This window comes from Drosophila melanogaster, chromosome 3R (assembly GCF_000001215.4).
Source record: "Drosophila melanogaster chromosome 3R".
Classification (NCBI taxonomy): domain Eukaryota; kingdom Metazoa; phylum Arthropoda; class Insecta; order Diptera; family Drosophilidae; genus Drosophila; species Drosophila melanogaster.
This window is the reverse complement of record NT_033777.3, coordinates 9,692,875-9,711,138: the sequence shown is the minus strand read 5'-3', so window position 1 is coordinate 9,711,138 and position 18,264 is coordinate 9,692,875. Positions and strand designations below refer to the sequence as shown.

At 45.6% G+C, this 18,264-nt stretch overlaps 3 protein-coding genes across 10 annotated transcripts, besides 1 other annotated feature; 2 read left to right on the top strand and 1 right to left on the bottom strand.

Annotated features, from left to right (window-relative positions):
• The first annotated feature begins 101 nt into the window (after positions 1–101).
• trbd (trabid) lies at positions 102–5,143 on the top strand. Its single transcript, NM_141674.3, has 9 exons — positions 102–658; positions 1,591–1,751; positions 1,815–2,403; positions 2,464–2,671; positions 2,728–3,454; positions 3,520–3,764; positions 3,821–4,032; positions 4,099–4,247; positions 4,313–5,143. Exons 2-9 carry the CDS (start codon positions 1,624–1,626, stop codon positions 4,389–4,391), a joined length of 2,337 nt encoding a protein of 778 aa, NP_649931.1. The 5' UTR covers positions 102–658; positions 1,591–1,623; the 3' UTR covers positions 4,392–5,143.
• A 578-nt stretch (positions 5,144–5,721) lies between these two features.
• On the top strand, positions 5,722–16,753 carry Unc-115a (Uncoordinated 115a). Of its 8 annotated transcripts, none has more exons than NM_001170104.3 (11): positions 5,722–6,194; positions 11,778–12,088; positions 12,150–12,821; positions 13,175–13,231; positions 13,378–13,931; positions 14,000–14,173; positions 14,400–14,539; positions 15,211–15,317; positions 15,486–15,552; positions 15,616–15,857; positions 15,916–16,417. In NM_001170104.3, exons 1-11 carry the CDS (start codon positions 6,191–6,193, stop codon positions 16,027–16,029), a joined length of 2,442 nt encoding a protein of 813 aa, NP_001163575.2. In that variant the 5' UTR covers positions 5,722–6,190; the 3' UTR covers positions 16,030–16,417. The 8 variants fall into 8 exon arrangements, with proteins under 8 accessions (NP_001163575.2, NP_649930.4, NP_001287257.1 ...); NM_141673.6 differs by lacking the exon at positions 15,211–15,317 and adding an exon at positions 14,632–14,717; NM_001170102.2 differs by lacking the exons at positions 5,722–6,194; positions 15,211–15,317 and adding exons at positions 11,219–11,628; positions 14,632–14,717 and having other exon boundaries at positions 15,916–16,753.
• Positions 11,082–11,113: a mobile genetic element.
• Positions 16,678–18,060, bottom strand: CG32939 (uncharacterized protein). Its single transcript, NM_176441.2, has 3 exons — positions 17,848–18,060; positions 17,630–17,785; positions 16,678–17,572 (listed from the first exon to the last, which is right to left on the bottom strand). The coding sequence occupies exons 1-3, from the start codon at positions 17,968–17,970 to the stop codon at positions 17,102–17,104; spliced, it is 750 nt and encodes a 249-aa protein (NP_788618.1). The 5' UTR covers positions 17,971–18,060; the 3' UTR covers positions 16,678–17,101.
• Positions 18,061–18,264: the final 204 nt, after the last annotated feature.

Sequence of the window (18,264 nt, the reverse complement as noted above, 5' to 3'; positions counted from 1 at the left end):
ATCCCCCGATCTCTAAGACTTGCCATGAAAACCACTGAACACCAGTAGGTGTGAAGCTTGACTAACCAGCTAACCGAGACACTTTTCAACACTGAGCGCCAGGGACGGAGCACCGATAGTTGTCGATAGGCGGACAGAGAACCAGATGATTGGCCTCGCAATAATGTAAAAAATAAATAATTAGCTGTTTCCAAATAATCCAAATTCCAAATTCCTTGCACTACGATCCACCGTGCGTGTGTTCGTCGCCGTGAATGTGTGCGGGCAGTTTCGTTTCACGCGCCCCAAGCAAGTACAGCTGAAAATTGAGAAGGAAAGCAAGAAAGAAAACCCCCCAAACTGAAAATCGAGTGAAAGTTTTCTCATCGTCTTTGTTTTGTAATTGTGATTTTCCTGCCTGCTGCCAGCGCTCATTACTGGCAATATTGGATCGACGTCGACATAGTGTCGCTGCTGCGGGCGCGGGTGGCCGACGGCGACTATAGCAACTACACCTTATAGCTACTATAATACTAATGCTATACTCGCGGTCCCTATTGTGATTGTGTTATATATTTAAATCGACTCGATTCGAATCGAATCCAATCGCTGTCGTGGTCGCAGTCGCATTCGCGTTTTCTGGGACTGCTGCAAAAGGCCTTGCGATTTTCTGCGCCAGGTACTGTGTAAAGACGTCGATGTGGGAAGGGGGGTGGAGGCGGTTGTGGGATGGTTGGGATGGCACGGGGCGAATCCCAATAAGAAACTAGCGCGAAAACTGGCATACCAGCGTACATACATACGTACGTACATCGCACGCGACACATGCCATACATACATAGGCGAATTATAATGGCAACAAATAAATGCAACCGACCCAGCAGTTGAACCACTACCACCTATACCACCACTACTACCAAAACCAGACCCTATCCAATTCATTCCAATCCAATCCCAGGCAACGAGAACCCGAAGGCTGACTGTGACGCCAGTGGGGGAAATGGAAATGGAGCCAAGGCAGATGTACATATCTGTGGATGTATCTGCGAATTATGTCTCAGGGTCAAGGACACTGCTTCTGCCTCGCTAACCGTTGTTTGACCTTATTAACGAGTCGGAAGTGGTGGATTCGCCGCTCACCGACTTTAGGGATACCCTTTCGGTTCGCTTATCCAAAGAATAGTAGCTTAGTAGATACATTCATTGGTAGATAGTTGTCCCCCAAAACGAGTCATGCATATAGTCTTTATACTTTGCAAAATAAGTCAAGGTAAATTGAAATGTCCTCCAAATTGTAGATTTCCCTGCGTACTTATAAATCCAATATTAGTTTTTAGATAATCTTTTTCTTTTGAATGCAACATCTCATTAACTTCCGACAAAAGTCAACATAGCTATACATTATTGATCAAACTCTTCGTATCTTCAACCAACTTCGACTAAAATGATTGTCTAAGCTTACAATTGTTCAGAAATTAAACTATTTTGAAGTAAAAAAGGCAGCCAGGTGGATTTGACTAGTAAAAGCATATTTTATGGGATCCCCTTACTTGGTGACACTCGTGTATCCCATATCAAATATTCAACGTATGATCCCTTTCTCCTTGGCAGATCAACTGCATTGGCCGGCTCCGCGCATAAACAATGTGCGATACCAAAGACGATGCGCAGAAATGGAAATGTGAAACTTGCACCTACGAGAACTACCCATCCTCGCTGAAATGCACCATGTGCCAGGCGTCCAAGCCGCTGCTCAACGAGGACATCTTCCGGTATGACAACTCTGACGATCTATACCTAATCTTCTGCTAATTAATACTTGCTAATTCTTGCAGTCTGAGTCCAGCCCAGGAGAGCTGCACCGTTGCGGAGGAGGCGGCTGCCGTCGAAGTAGCCGTAATGTCGCCCACACCTTCGTCCACGTGCTACTCGCTCCAGCCGCAGAGCCAGGCACGGCAGAGCAACGTGGCGGACAGCGAAAAGTGGCCCTGCAAGGTGTGCACCTATCTCAATTGGCCGCGGAGCCTGCGCTGCGTTCAGTGCTGCACGAAGCGCGGTGGCGAGGCGATAGAGCGTGGCAAAAAGGACATGGATAACGAGGCGGACGGGGATCGTGCAGGAGAGGCGCTGCAAGCCCTTCGCATCAGCGGCTCGGAGGAGAACCTGGCCAATAAGCCGGTTCAGCTCATCGGCGCCACGGCCTCCCATCGTTTGAGCCTTAGTCGTGGCATAGACGATGCGACCCATCTGAACAATCTCGCCAATGCGTCTCACAACCAGTCGCAGTCCCAGCACCGGCAGCCTGTCCTACAGCAGCAGATGCAGCTCCAGCTGCAGCCGCAGCAACAGCGGGAATCCTCATCCTCCGCCGCCGTCCCGCCGCAGCAGCAGAAGCAGTGCTATGTCTCCAAATGGGCGTGTAACGTAGGTTTTCATATCCCAACCAATTCGCTCAGATGTACTTAAAGTTAGAATTTTCCTTAGTCTTGCACTTACGAAAACTGGCCGAGGAGCATCAAGTGCTCCATGTGCGGCAAGACGAGGGAGCGGGAGATTAGTGGGTCGCAGAACGACTTGCACGCCTCATCCAGCCTAAACAGTCAGGAGGAGAATCAGCAACAACTGCAGCAGCCAAACGTGGATACCGTCAGCGTCAATAACTCGTTCAATAAGAAGCACATTTACCAACTGGGTAAGAGTTTTTAATGTGATTTCTCTGGGTATGACTAATTGATATTCACTTTCCAGGTTCTTCGGAAACCATCAACAACTGTGATACGCTGCAAGAGCGTCAGGAGCGCCGCCAGCGTCAAATCCGACGACAGGTGGACTGGCAGTGGCTGAATGCGTGCCTGGGCGTCGTGGAGAACAACTACAGCGCTGTGGAGGCGTACCTCTCCTGCGGTGGCAATCCAGCCCGTTCGTTGACCAGCACCGAGATTGCCGCCCTCAACCGCAACTCGGCCTTCGACGTGGGCCACACCCTGATCCACCTGGCCATTCGTTTTCATCGCGAGGAGATGTTACCGATGCTGCTGGACCAGATCTCCGGTTCGGGGCCGGGCATCAAGCGTGTGCCGTCCTACGTGGCTCCCGACTTGGCGGCCGATATCCGGCGCCACTTTGCCAATACCCTGCGCTTGCGCAAGTCCGGTCTACCCTGCCACTATGTGCAAAAGCACGCCACCTTCGCCCTCCCCGCCGAGATTGAGGAGCTGCCGATACCCATACAGGAGCAGCTCTACGATGAGCTGCTCGACCGCGACGCGCAGAAACAGCTGGAGACGCCGCCGCCGGCCTTGAATTGGTCGCTGGAGATCACTGCTCGCCTGAGCTCACGGATGTTTGTACTGTGGAACCGCAGTGCTGGCGACTGCCTGCTGGACTCGGCCATGCAGGCCACCTGGGGCGTCTTCGATCGTGACAATATCCTTAGGCGGGCACTCGCCGACACACTGCACCAGTGCGGGCATGTGTAAGTTAAACGAATTTGTTTTAACAACCGTCAGCTTATTAATAGTCTTGATACTCTTATTGTAGGTTCTTTACTCGCTGGAAAGAGTACGAGATGCTGCAGGCTTCGATGCTCCACTTTACGCTGGAGGACTCTCAGTTCGAGGAGGACTGGAGTACACTACTGTCATTGGCCGGCCAACCCGGCTCGTCCCTGGAGCAACTGCACATCTTTGCGCTGGCGCATATCCTTCGTCGGCCGATTATCGTTTACGGCGTGAAGTACGTCAAGAGTTTTCGGGGCGAGGACATTGGATACGCGCGTTTCGAAGGTAGCTATTAATTTTTACGTCGCTGTATTGCATTTATTTGATTGCCTTATTTCTAGGTGTCTACTTGCCTTTGTTCTGGGATCAAAACTTTTGCACCAAGTCACCGATAGCACTGGGCTACACACGTGGCCATTTCAGCGCCCTGGTGCCGATGGAGCCATTCACTCGCATCGATGGGCGGCGTGACGATGTGGAGGACGTAACCTATCTCCCGCTAATGGACTGCGAGCTGAAACTTTTGCCCATACATTTCCTTACACAGTCGGAGGTGAGAGCTTATTCAAATATCCTGTAGAACATTGTGAGCTTAGACATTTCCGTTCCTTGCCTGCAGGTTGGCAACGAGGAGTCAATGATGCGTCAATGGCTGGACGTGTGCGTAACTGATGGAGGCCTACTGGTGGCGCAACAAAAGCTAAGCAAGCGTCCCTTGCTGGTCGCCCAGATGCTGGAAGAGTGGCTAAATCACTACCGCCGCATTGCGTAAATATGACTTGCTCTCCTTCCGGACATAGACATGCTAATTAAACCTGTAAACTTTCTTTCAGACAAGTGATAACGGCGCCTTTCATTCGTCGCCCTCAAATCACACATTACTCCAGTGATGGCGACTCGGATGAGGAGTAGAGGATATGATGCGGCACATCCGTCACCCAGCTTCTGATTAGGATGCTGTGCATAGAATTCAATATCCTTATTTTGTACTTTTGGCGATCGTTAGCAGATTTTTGAGACAGGAATAACAAGTGCAGATCCTACACTCTTGCACTCGCAGCTAGCTAAAGGAAACTATAGAGAATACATATGCATATATGCAAGCAGTTGAAAGTTGTAGTTGTAACTAAATTGAAAGCAAACTAAAGGTTAAGTAGCAACGTACGAAAATAGATTGATCGACGTATGTATATCATATCCGTTCCCAAGTCAACGTTCGTTGATTTTAGTCAAATTTATTCACACTGGGTCGTCGAGGCAATATAGACCACATTTACTACGAAATTGAAGCTATACACTGGTAGATTTAATTACACTCACATGTGAAACAATCCATTAAATGATTACGTGTACGAAAGGCAGATGCGAATTTAAGCGGTGGAATTTGTACACCTATGTACGCGGTAGTTAATGTGAATACCCAAGCTCCGGACTTAAAATATTGCAAATCTCAATGTACTATTAAATTTTAAATGGGTGGCGAACACACAACATAATTATGCAGCGGGTGAAAATGAAAGCGTCATTGAAATGTTTATTGATAGTTTTTAAAACACTTTTTGGAATTATTATGAATCATTATACATTCATGCCTATAAATATAATATCTATAATTATATAACATATATAGAAATCCTATGGTTCTAGACAGTTGAACAAAGGGCCAATAACATAATGAATTTTATTCTTATTGTATTATAAATGGAATTTTATCTCATTATTATTTTTGTTAGTAATGTTATTACAATTATTATTATTAACTTCTAAGAAAGCTTATTGTGCAAATGTACACGCAAAACGCATAAAAAAAATCACTTATTTAAATAAAAGTTTTAAGTAAAGATTTAAACGGAAACAAAATGACTATAGTTGAATTTATTTTAATAAAGTATGGACTTTCCTACTTTATTGCCCAAACTAACTTTACTAGTAGATAGATAAAAAAAAGTAGTTCATTATTATTTCTGTCTCTATAAAGTACAAAGTAAATTATAAGCAGCATCATTTATGGAATTACTTGTTATTTTTATAGATTATCAAATTTATAGGGAACGGTACAGTGGCACGAACGGTGTCATCACTAATACATGCTCTTCCACAGCCGAGCTCCCCACCTTTCCAATTGTAGCCAAGTTTAACACCCAACCGCTATTTCCATACGAAACTTATCTTTGGGGTTAATTTTAGTGTATTCTTGGAAGCACGATGTTTTTGCCATCCGAGCCGTATCTCTCAGATACTTAGTCGTCTTTTTGCTGCCGTCGGTTTCGTTGCTGGTGCGGTGCGGTGTTTTTTTGCTGGTCGCAGCTCCGATTTGAGAATCAGACATTCAGGCATTTCAAAAAGGCCACCATTTTCCGCTGTGATCTTTGTCGTCAAATTTAAAGTGCGAGACCACACCAAAAGCAAATCGCACATTCGTCATTCGAGCTGCGAACGCATTATTAACCACACTCCTATCCAGACTCACACATGTTTACAGTCTAACAATCGTGCTACGCAGATTGCGAATGCATACGGCGAAAGATACAAATAGAAAAAATCTTAGCAGAAGAAAAATTTTGTTAGTGAAGTGAAGAGGAAGTAGTGGTGACCTGTGCGCGAGTATTTGTGCTTTCCCCGTGTGTGTCTCTCTGTTCTAGTGTGCGTGATTCCCTCCCCCGTTTTGCAGGCGAAAAAGCGAAGAGCACAGCAGTATATAGTATCTCGCCATGGGTAAGTTATCTGCCGACAAACACAGATACTGTCTCTCTCTCTTCGATTAAGGTGTGTGTGTGTGTGTGTGTGTCTGCGCAAAGTTATCGAAAGGGGGTGGTGGGTGGTGCGATACCAGCATTATGGCATTATCGGCCTTATCGCATCGTAGGAGTGGTTCATATAGCGAGAGGGCAGAGGGATAGTAGCTCAGGTGGTCTCTCGCATGTTCCCTCTTCCCCTTCCCCATCCCCTTCCCTGCACCTTCTTCAACCACTGCCGGTGGGTCATCATCAATCAATACTGGCCAGCTGAGAGTCGGATCGCTCTCACCAACACTGCCCCACTCGCATATGATTGTAGTCCACGTCCACTCCCTATTTTAATTTCTCAGCTGGGATGACGTCAGTGTTGTTGTATGAACAAGTTTCGTGTTCGCTTCTTTACTTTTTAACTTCATAACACTTTTCGGACTAATTCGGGGTGATATTGTCGCTGAAGGGATCTGAAACGCTGACCGAATAAACCTCAAAGTGCTTGTGCAACTGCAATTACACACGATACCGTTAGGGCGTCCCGTCGTGAGAGCCGCTCTCGAATAACCCGCAAACATAAACCTGTAAGCCTGCCAAACCGAAACCGTTCTTCAATGTGCATGTGAATGGGAATGAGAATGGGAATGGGAATGGGAATGGGCCTGCCTTTTGGCGTCGGATTCCTACATTTTCCGCCTTCCATTCTCGAGTTGCCGCTGCAAAGGGCTTGCGTATACCGCTATTCGAGACGTGTACTTGTGTTGTCAATGATTAATTACTCGGCTACTCCGCTACTGGCCCTAATTAAGTTCATATGCATGCACTGCCCTAAAAATGGGTCTCGTTTTCTGTGTGTGTGTGTGTGGGAAAGAAGAATGGTTACAGCTTTCCGAAGTTGAATCTTATCCATTCAATCTTATTGCACACTTTTTGAGGCATTAAGAAACGATCTCAAATTTGCAAAAATCACTTGATGGCTTACTCAAATGTTTGGTTATTTTGAAAGCTAAAAAATTTAAATTATAGTGAATACATATAAATAAACAAATCTACGATTTAGCTATTTGGAAAACAGCTTAGCGTGGAATTGATAACCCTTATAGCTCACTAAAGTACACATTACTTTTTGGTGGGATAGGTTTGTAATAGTGGAATGGATATTGGCCATTTCTCCGAGTGCAGTATTCATCCCGTCTACAAGTAGTTGCATGCGTGCCTAAAATGCCTAATTGACTTGGACTTGGTGAGGATGGGGATGGGGATGTGGATGTGAATGTGGAAGTGGTCGTCGATGTGTACCCCATAATGTCGAGTCGCCCGCCGCAAAAGGCTTAACAATAGCCATCCGAATCTCCGCCTCCGGCAAAGGCGGCAGCAATTGCTCGACATGAACTCATGACAAGAGCATTGACTTCCACTGGGTTTCCTTTTTCGTTTGACTACGCTGCCGCTGTGCCCGTGCTCAAATGAAAGCGAAAGGGGCGAACGAGCCCCATTCCCCAGACCCCTATCCCCGATCTCCAGCCACCCACCATCCCCTCATTCATTTAGTGGAATTTTTCTCATTTATTTCGCCGTTGATTTGTTCGTCTTCGCCGTGCATTTCGTGGTGTTTCATGGCATTTCGTTGGCGTTTCCCAGGCGGGGTTATATAGGTCAGAGCACTTGCATAGAAAGTGGCATCTCCTCTTGTGTTGTGCCCCAATCCCCCCATTCATTTTCCTTATTTTCCCACTTTCCGCCTCCTCCTCAGCCCCCCCCCCCCCTAACCCCTTCACTTGTCTAATTGAATGCTATTTTCGTAGCTGCAGCGTCATCAGCTGCACTTGTGTGGGGTGCTCTTTTCACTTTTCGTCTAATAAGCATACAGGAAGCACTTTCAAATCGACCGAAGCACCGAAAACTCTAAACCGTGGATGTGCTTAAATATAAATACATGTGCGTCAGGTAGCACAGCATAAAAAAAACACTTGCGAAGCATTTTGAATTGGATGAGTAATTCCGTGAAAGAAACCAACGCGTATTTGTGTATAGCAGCAGTCAAAGAAATACCAACCGAAAATGAAAAAACTGAGGATATTATATATGTATTTATTAAACAGGTTTTCTTTTGCCAAACAAATGTAAACTTCCCACCTTCCACCAATGTTTACATTCTCAACTGAACCACCTTTGTATGTAGGTACAAAAGTAAGCTTCCTATTTATGTGGCCGCTGCTGTTGATTTGCCTTGCCAAATAATCATTTGTGTATATTATGTTGTTGCTCTTCCAAACTAGAAATGTTTGTGCGTACAAACAGAACCATTCGTGGGTGAATCGTTGTCGTGGGCGTGGAATGCACAAGAGAGCGATGTTTGCTTTCGGGCTTATTTATTGTCTGCCAGCCAGCTGGAGTGGCGTTTCACCTGCTTCCGCCCGTCGCCTTGACCTGCATTGTCCTCGACATTATCCTGCCCGCAGTCAGTCAAGGATTTGACGCACTTGCTCCGCTTGAACTGGCACCGTGCGCTTTTGAGTGCATGCCGTGCTAGTGACGAAGGTCGCTTCTCCTGCCTCTAGCTTTAATTTGCGATTTTCCGTGCACGGAAAATAATGTTAATGGTGTAAATGTTTTAAAATTCACACCATTTTTAGATAATTATGGTAAATACACATTTTCTCGTTTATTTAATTTCAATGCCATATTGGTAAAGTAATATAAATATTTTATTTGAGCTGTCTTGATATCCTATTGTTGGAAGATCTCCTAATATATGGAAAAGATAACGAATTTTTAATCGTTTTTCTGCGTGCAGGTTTATGACCCTCTTAGTGCTTTAGGGTTTAGTTTCGATTTCTTCGTTTAAGGTTAGGGTCGTTGTGGCATTTTGGGCGCGGCTGAAATTAATTAAAATATTTTCGCTGCCCTGCAGCTTGACCCCTCCACATCGAATCGATGGGGTCTGGTCGGAGTGTGCGACTGTAACCTTGGACTTGCCCCCTGGCAGCCGGACGGGTTTTTTTTCTTATTGTACCATACTCCGTATGTATGTACATATGTATATGTTCTCGTTCCGAATTTTCGTATTGTTTGTTTGTACATATTTCAAATACGAGCAGCCCAAAGCAACCAGTTTGTTTGCGGTCCACAGTTGTGGCACATACTGGCAGTCGCAATCGCGCAACTCCACAGCTCCACATTGACGACGATGACGATGACATCATCGTCACTAAAATCGCTCTGCGCAATTACAATAAAACAACACTGAAAATGAGCGCTCAAACTTTTATTGTACTAACTTGGATGAGGCAAAGTCGCCGTTTTGCCGGCTCTCTGTTGCATGAAAATGTAATTTTCGCTGGTTTTGTTTGTCAATTAGCGGGTGATCGCTAATAGAAGTGAGGGGGTGGGGGTGGGGCGAAGCGCTGGAAAGTCAATAAACAAAATGCCAAAATCAATATGCAAATTGTGGAACAAAATGTGTGTGATTGCATAATAAACAAGGCAGATAGTCAGCGAAACATAATGAAATTAATTAAAACGGGCAGAGCACGTACACGAACTTTAAACAAACTATGGGGCGGAAGTCCAAGTTGGTGACGAAAGCCCGCTCTCTGTCGAACAATATACACATGTATCCGTAAATGTATCTGAAACTGAGCCGGTGTATCTGTATCTGAGTTTGTATTATCAGGTCGTCTTTCATTCCAACTGGACCGCCGAATGTGAAAAATTTCGGTGGCGTCACCGCACAAATAAATATTCATTCTTGAATTTTTGTGTATGTACTATTCTCGCCATATTGAGATGTGTTGGTAACCTGGTAGATTGATCGTGTATATTAAGTAATAGTATTGGTTTTAAATTCAAAATAAACAGTGGAAAGAACATCTAGACCGTTGCTCTCCCTCTAAATTCTATATAATTCTTAGTTTTCCTCTTATCACTTAGCACATTTAAATCTACTTACAAATGAAGCTTTTAAAGTTTTTAATGAGTCTAGTCAGAATAGTTCTTATTCTAGTCACACAATTTAATGTTCTTGATTAGTTCTCCATGAATAGGAAACATTAAGAGAATGCTATAAACAATTTAATACAAGATAATGGCTGATACCGTTAGTGCGCAGACATACGTCACTATTATAGAACAAGCTAATGGCACACATGAACCTGAGCTACGGGCTTATCAATAATTTCTATTTTGGAAGCAACCCAAATATGAAAAAGCAACACAACTGCCGACTAAATTGGGGAAAAACAAAAAAATCCAAAAGGCCTGAAAAAACAACAGTGAGATGGTGAAAAATGTTCAGACAGCGCGATACAATGCGGTCGCTCTTATATACATACACACACATTTATCCACATATGCATATGTATGTATGTATATGTATCTTTACTCTTGTTATGCACTGCAAGCGGCTGCTTTTAGCCGATGTGGTGTGGCTGGGATGTTCCGCTGTCTATTTAATCAACCGCAGACTTCTGCCTCCGGCGGACAAGAAAGCCGCCAGAACAGATCAGCACATCAGTCATGGCCAACAATTAGTTTCGATGCGTTCAGCCGTCATGGTGCCGAGTTCCGAGCTCCAAGTTCCCTTCATGACTGATCTTGCAATAAGGAACACTATGTGTTGGCATGTAAGTCAACTCATGAGAATATATATGAGAATATATAGCTCCTGAACCAGATACAAACGATCAGATAGCAAATATCTGAGTCTGGTCAGATTATTGATTCAACAGGTGATAAAGCAAACGTATCTAAAGTTTCAATACGGCAGAGTCTTCCCAGAAGTCGCTTTACTTTCAGTGATTCTCAAAGGGTGGCAGTTTTGTCCCCCTTTCGCATTCCAAGTAATTCTTTATGAATGCTTGTTATCTTCTACCAAAGACACTAGTTATTCTAGTGTCTTTGCTTCTACCTTGCAGTTTATTTGCAGTTGGTTGGGATATTTCTCACACTATGTACACATGTGCATGCTACCCCCATGGACATATGCAAAACTGGGGGCTCCATGTCACACATCTATTTAACCTGTTCCACACTTGTGTGTACATTAACGAGCAGTGTTTGTGTGTGTGCTGTCTTTATATAAAGAAAATATCTGCCCTTGGCCTTATCAATGATAAGATTAATGGCTTGCCAGACCCGTGAGTCAGACTACAAACGACTTACGGCCATGTCGGGGTGTGTAGAAGAGTTGGCCTGGTTGTGACTGTCAATACAAGTGCTTACATAGGCACACAAGTGTGGGGGAAACAACGCACACACACATACAACGAATCTCGCAACATACGATATACGATAAGTTGTGATGTATATATTAATATATATATCCATTCCGAAACATCCACAAACAGACAAGACCAGACCGATATACCCTAGCACATTGGGAACGGAGCTTCGAACTGAGCTCGGTAAAACGGGGCAAGGTTGGGGCATTATCGCATCACATGCATATGACATCAGCGCAACACTGCGTATACGTAATCTGGCGATAGTACTGATTGAATGAATTTAATGTCAGGCTCTACTAACCGTAGTTCTCCCTTCGTTTTCGTCCCCTTTTCCCCGCAAACAGGTAAACAAAAAATCTACTGTGCGAAATGCACGAAGAAGTGCTCCGGCGAGGTGCTCCGCGTGGCGGACAACCACTTCCACAAGGCCTGCTTCCAGTGCTGCCAGTGCAAGAAGTCCCTGGCCACCGGCGGATTCTTCACAAAGGACAACGCCTACTATTGCATACCGGACTATCAGCGGCTGTACGGCACCAAGTGCGCAAATTGCCAGCAGTATGTGGAGGGCGAGGTGGTCAGCACCATGGGCAAGACCTATCACCAGAAGTGCTTCACCTGCTCCAAGTGCAAGCAGCCCTTCAAGTCGGGCAGTAAGGTGAGCTGAAACCCTCCACAGATCGAGTGATAAGTAACTAATCACATATTCCTCCTCACAGGTGACCAACACCGGAAAGGAGGTGCTTTGCGAGCAATGCGTCACGGGTGCTCCAGTGTCGCCCAGTCGCCAGGCGACGGGTGGAGGCGTCTCCTCGCCAGCTCCTCCGGCGGAGAGTCCGACGAGAGCCACTGCCCACCAGCAGCACGGCAGTGTGATCTCTCATAAGGCGCACCTCAAGGAGGACTACGATCCCAATGACTGTGCCGGCTGTGGGGAGCTGCTGAAGGAGGGCCAGGCACTGGTGGCGTTGGACCGGCAGTGGCATGTCTCTTGTTTCCGGTGCAAGGCCTGCCAGGCGGTGCTCAATGGGGAGTACATGGGCAAAGACGCGGTGCCCTACTGCGAGAAGTGCTACCAGAAGGGATTCGGGGTGAAGTGTGCCTACTGCAGTCGCTTCATTAGCGGCAAGGTGCTCCAGGCGGGCGACAACCACCACTTCCATCCGACCTGTGCCCGCTGCACAAAGTGCGGCGATCCCTTCGGCGACGGCGAGGAGATGTACCTGCAGGGCAGTGCCATCTGGCATCCGCGATGCGGTCCGGGTCCCTCCGAGTCCGGCATAATTTTGAACGGCGGCGGAGGCACTTCGTCGGTGGTCGGAGGTGCCTCCAATGGCAACTTCACAGACACTGAATGCGACCGGATGAGCTCCAGTGCCCTTAGCGAGATGGTAAGTAGTCGGATCTACAGATGATAAACCGCTGGTACTGAGATAATTCTCGAGACTCCAACACAACAATCCCGAGTTTAAAGAGGCTGCTGAGCTTGCAACTAATTTGAATGCTGCAAAATTCACGAAAGGCACACGCATTTAAAATCAAATTTCATACTAGAATGGGTGATATTTTAGAACTATTTTAGAACCTTATATATTATATTTATATAGGCACCCTGAAAATATCACCCATCTCAATTTACCACCCCCTTTTTGCACCTACACACAGCACTTATGATTTTATAATTTCAGTTACTTGCATTTTAGTTGTTTTGAGCTTGCGTTTTTATTTTTTCGTTCGTTTTCAGTACATCCGCTCCAGAACTCCGAGCTTTAATGGTTCACTTTATTCCTCTAGCCGCAAGGTTTGTTTTATAATTTTACTTTATGATTTCCCCTCATTTTCTGCCATCGTTTTTGAAAATACTAAAACCGAAAAGAAAAACACACGGCACTGCATGTATTTAAACTTTGAAATGAGAGCCCAGGACTAATCCCACTTAATTTGCAGCACTACCGAACGGTGAGTCCGGGTCTGATACTCCGGGAGTACGGACGACCCAATGCCGAGGACATCTCGCGCATCTACACCTACAGCTATCTGACGGATGCGCCGCACTATCTGCGCAAGCCGATCGATCCGTATGACAAGACGCCGCTGTCGCCGCACTTCCATCGGCCCTCCTCATACGCGACCACCGCCAGCAATGCGGGATCCGTGGCCGGAAGCCGCCCGCCGTCGCGTCCCCACTCGCGGACCCGCAGCGCCATGAAGGTGCTGGTGGACGCCATCCGCTCGGAGACGCCGCGTCCCAAGAGTCCTGGCATGAACAACGAGGAGCCGATTGAACTGTCTCACTATCCGGCCGCCAAGAAGCCGCCGCCAGGTGAGCAGCCCAAGATCGAGCGGGATGACTTTCCCGCTCCGCCGTATCCCTACACGGATCCGGAGCGTAGGCGGCGATACAGTGATACCTACAAGGGAGTGCCCGCCTCCGATGATGAGGACGAGAATGTGGAGAATGGCAAGCCGAATGGCAAGGTCAAGAATGGCGAGGAGCAGCAGTGAGTATTGGAATCTCTTGTGCATGCTATGATCCTAGATCCTATTAAATCTCTTCCCAAAAATACAGACGCCTTCAACGCGAAGCCGAACAGCTGGAAAAGCTTAACTCGGGCATCGGATCGGCGATTGCCAAGGACCTCAAGGAGCACGCCAAGTACAGGAAGTGGAAGCAGAACAATTTGGATCCGCGCAACGCATCCAGGACGCCCTCCGCTTCCAAGGAGCCACTCTACAAATTGAGGTAAGATATTGATCGTTATAAGAAAATTGAAAAATGATGATAATGAAAATTGATCGTTATAAGAAAATTGAAAAATGTATCTTCTAGTTCGTGCTCGGTGTATTTTGCACTTGAAGAAATCTATTATTATTTGTTTTAAAAATAGAACGATAAGATAGCAAAACATATGGTTATAGTATATAGTATAGTGTAGTAATACTAATCCTATGACATCTTGATTACACAGATACGAATCGCCCATTGGAGCATCGCCATCGCGCAATCTGGACCACCAGAAGCCCTTCTACGAGGACGAGATGTTCGATCGCTCCACCAGCTACCGTGGCTCGCTTGGCAAATCGCTTGGAAACGCGCCCAGCTACAATGGTAATCCTCTAGAGAGCATTGTCCTAGTTTCGATTTTCAGGCAAATAGCGATTCGATACCGATATTATATATTAGCCCACTTACGTTTATAGCCATACATTCCTACCGATCGCCGCCCAAGCCCGGATACGGATTCAAAACGACGACTCTGCCCTATATACGCAATGGCTTCAGCTCCGTAAGTGCTGCCTGTTGCTCAGATCGGCATAGATCGCATCAGATCCGATCCGATCCGATCAGATCAGATTATATCCTTGGTGCCGGGCTGTCGGTTATGTAGCTTATAGCTTACCCACTACCACACGAACCTATCCGCTTATATGTAATCCCAAAATAGTTACGACGGTATTTGTTTCTTGTTTCTCTCACTTTCCAATGCCGCCACTGGTTTGCTCACCTGGATGAACTAACAACTGTTTCGCATATGTCTCAACTGGTTGGTCTGCTGCTTCATTGCGTGTCTGAAAACCCAATCCCACCCATCCACCCATCCTGCGCCACTCCTAACAACTATGTGTTTGCTATTGTTGCCCTGACACCTGACAACAAATAACTCAAAAAACTAACACCCATCCACACTTGACCAACTAAAACTCGAACATTTGCATCATGAACATATCAACATCACTTGAACACCATCAACATGTACATCTACATCCACATCTGCTCAGTGGTGAGTGCGCTGCGCCATGTGCCCAAGCCAGGATACGGGCTAGCACCACGCTCCCACACATTCAGCTCCACCACATCCGCTGCGGCCACGATGCATGGTGCCACTGTAAGACCGCTTTCGTTGTTGCTATGCCGTAGAGTCCTTTGAGTCCCCGTCTTGTGTTTGGATGCCCGTTGGTATCACCTGTAACTTGCACTGGTTTTTCGTTTATTATTGTTGCATGTGTCCCTCAATTTGATCAGAAAACTAATCCCATGCCCTTTTCGAAAACAGGACTTCTCCTATGGAGGACTGGGCGACAAGACCCACAGCACAGATTTGAGCTGCGGCAAATCGGAGGGTAAGTGAAATATATTTTGAAAACCCGGCTCGGCGAAAGAATAACATAATTCTCCTCTGGCAGCTTCTGTGGACTCGATCACCGAGGGCGATAGGCGAGCTCTGATGGGCGGCGACCTGCCCGCCTCGAGCACTTACTCAGGAGCACTCTCCTACCACTATCCGCAGGCCGGACTCATCCGGCGCAGTCTGCCCAACATGTCCCATTCGATGCTGGTGCACGAGCCGGCCAAGATCTATCCCTATCACCTACTGCTAATCACAAACTACCGTCTGCCCTCGGACGTGGATCGCTGTAACCTAGAGGTAAGTTATGAAGCCAACTTCACAGACAGAACGCAAATAACGCTCTCTATCACCACAGCGCCATCTGTCGGACATCGAATTCGAACACATCTTGCAGTGCGCCAGGTCGGAGTTCTATCGGCTACCCCAGTGGCGACGCAACGAGCTGAAGCGGCGTGTGAAGCTCTTCTAGGAGGCAAGTGGAAGGCGCAGCATGCGAGGATAGCAACCCAAGTGGAGGAGGAGGCTGTTTGCGACGAAACCAAAAGAATTCAATTTACCTTAACAGCAGATGGCTATAACTCACGTGGCAGGAGATGAGAATCAATATATAAAATGAAAACGAAACGGGAAACTATGCTAATTTCACAGCCAGTTTTGAAACACGCTTTAAATAGTTGATGCAAGTGAAACCAACTAAACTAAATTTAAATACATAGTTACATTTACAGTGCGGAGCAACTAGCCGGCAGCTCCTGTTTATTTTTTTAAGAATTAGTTGCGCTAACGCAAAATTGTAACTGAGAACAACTATATGAAAGGAACATAAAATCCCAATAAAAAACGAAGTGTATACAGACAGATGATATATGAAATTAGTTAAACATTGCATGTCCCCGGCATGTAGGCTTTTTATACGCAGTGCTATGGCAATTTAAACGCAAACATAAACTGGACTCTTTTTCCAAATTACACCTTAATTCAACCATGTAACGGGCTACAGAACCGAGAAATGCATCAAAGAATAAGAAATTAATGTACCTACAGCAGAATCACACAGCAAAATGCGAAACATTAGATGTGTGGCATCAAATTTACGCTAAATCATTACGCAAATTTTATTTATTACTAAATATTTTATTTATTTATTTAAATAGAATATGTCAAAGAATAAACCAGAGATAATAAAACAGGACAAAAGCAGTGTCAACGTGTTTACAATTATTAAAACTTCGAGTGTGGAGATTATAAAGTTTCTTCTTAATCCTAGACGGAATTTACTCTTTGTCGAGCCGACAACGGCTAAAGTCTGTCGACATGCAGGAATGTTTGTGGAGTATTAGCTTACTATATATTGGCTAAACTGGCTTTAAACATTGTCGAATCGATAAAGAAACGCCATCAAGGGCATAATTCGGTGTGATTTGAGTTCGGGACGCAATATGTGACTGGAATGTAAAGTTCACAGAATAAATACGTAAATATTAAATAAGATTCCACAGAATCCATTTATCTATCATCTATATTGCACCATTGGTAACGCACTAGTTTTGCTTGTGCAAAGCTGCTCCGTCGGTACGTAACCCATAGGTCAGCTGGGTTTTCATCACTGCCAAACTGCTGCCAATGATCTTTTTGTGGTAGATCTGCCGCGTAACGAACCCAAAATCATCATAAAAGTCGCGCTCACTTTCCTGCCACTCGGAGATAGTGCACTCCAGTGAGGCGTACCCGCCGATAATGCAGTTCTTGACCACCAGTTTTATCATGGGGTCCATGATCGTCTGACACGGGTAATGGGGATCGATGGCAAAGCGATAGATCCATGCAGCATTGTATACGGCGTGGTGATTCTTCACACTAATAGCGGCCACAATCCTGCGCCGGAATTTCCTCGTGTATGTTTCCTCGTATGGACAGTTCTCGGTAAATATCTGGTAGCTAGCTTCCTTCGGTGAGCAGCGGAAAATGAAGGGTTCATAGCACTCGGCCACCAAAGACTGCGATGGTTTGGTCTGGAAAGTAAACGTTCTTAGTTTGAGATACTTTGCTGCCGATGCTTTAACACTTACCCTCATCAACTCCACTGCCTTGGAGTAAAACGAGAAGTAGGTGCCGGTAAATAGGCAAAATATGCAAGCGGGCACAGTGAGTGCACAAAAAAGCAGGGGCACTCCCAGAAATATGAAGAATATGGCCCACGTGATGACTATGAACTGCAGGGTGATCTGAAAAAAGTTGAAATCCAAATAGTTCATAGAGTTTGGGGATCTAGATAAAGATGTCTCACCTCTCGAAAGCAATAGACAAAAAAGGACTTATTCGAGAACGACATGATGTAGTCCCGCACCAGCTCCTGGCACTTGAGCTCATCATCTTGCGTGTAGTTGCGAATGACAATAAATGGCTGCATTAATGTGTTATTAAATTATTAGATAAGCCGAACCAAAAAAAAATAAAAACACCGATCAATCAGTGTGTCCAAAGCGATGCAAAATCCACTACTTCTTATGGCAAAACAGCTGTTGCTGCGGTGTTGCCACTCGAGACAGATATCGGCAAAGAGAACTCAAGACTGATAGCGTGAGAATAACTATCGCAAGAAGTTTATTTATTAGATATAATATTTTACAATGTTTGAAAATTAGTCTTCAACTCTTATTTTTTAAATGTACACCTGTTTGAATAACTATTTTAATTTATCGTT

Coding starts and splice junctions, on each gene's coding strand:
- trbd (NM_141674.3), top strand. CDS start 1,624: ATGTGCGATACCAAAGACGATGCGCAGAAATGGAAATGTGAAACTTGC. Junction 1,752..1,814: donor CTCAACGAGGACATCTTCCG/GTATGACAACTC, acceptor TAATTCTTGCAG/TCTGAGTCCAGCCCAGGAGA. Junction 2,404..2,463: donor TCTCCAAATGGGCGTGTAAC/GTAGGTTTTCAT, acceptor AATTTTCCTTAG/TCTTGCACTTACGAAAACTG.
- Unc-115a (NM_001170102.2), top strand. CDS start 11,511: ATGTATATATTAATATATATATCCATTCCGAAACATCCACAAACAGAC. Junction 14,174..14,399: donor GAGCCACTCTACAAATTGAG/GTAAGATATTGA, acceptor TTGATTACACAG/ATACGAATCGCCCATTGGAG. Junction 14,540..14,631: donor AAACGCGCCCAGCTACAATG/GTAATCCTCTAG, acceptor TTACGTTTATAG/CCATACATTCCTACCGATCG.
- CG32939 (NM_176441.2), bottom strand. CDS start 17,970: ATGCAGCCATTTATTGTCATTCGCAACTACACGCAAGATGATGAGCTC. Junction 17,786..17,847: donor TTGTCTATTGCTTTCGAGAG/GTGAGACATCTT, acceptor AACTTTTTTCAG/ATCACCCTGCAGTTCATAGT. Junction 17,573..17,629: donor AGGCAGTGGAGTTGATGAGG/GTAAGTGTTAAA, acceptor TTTACTTTCCAG/ACCAAACCATCGCAGTCTTT.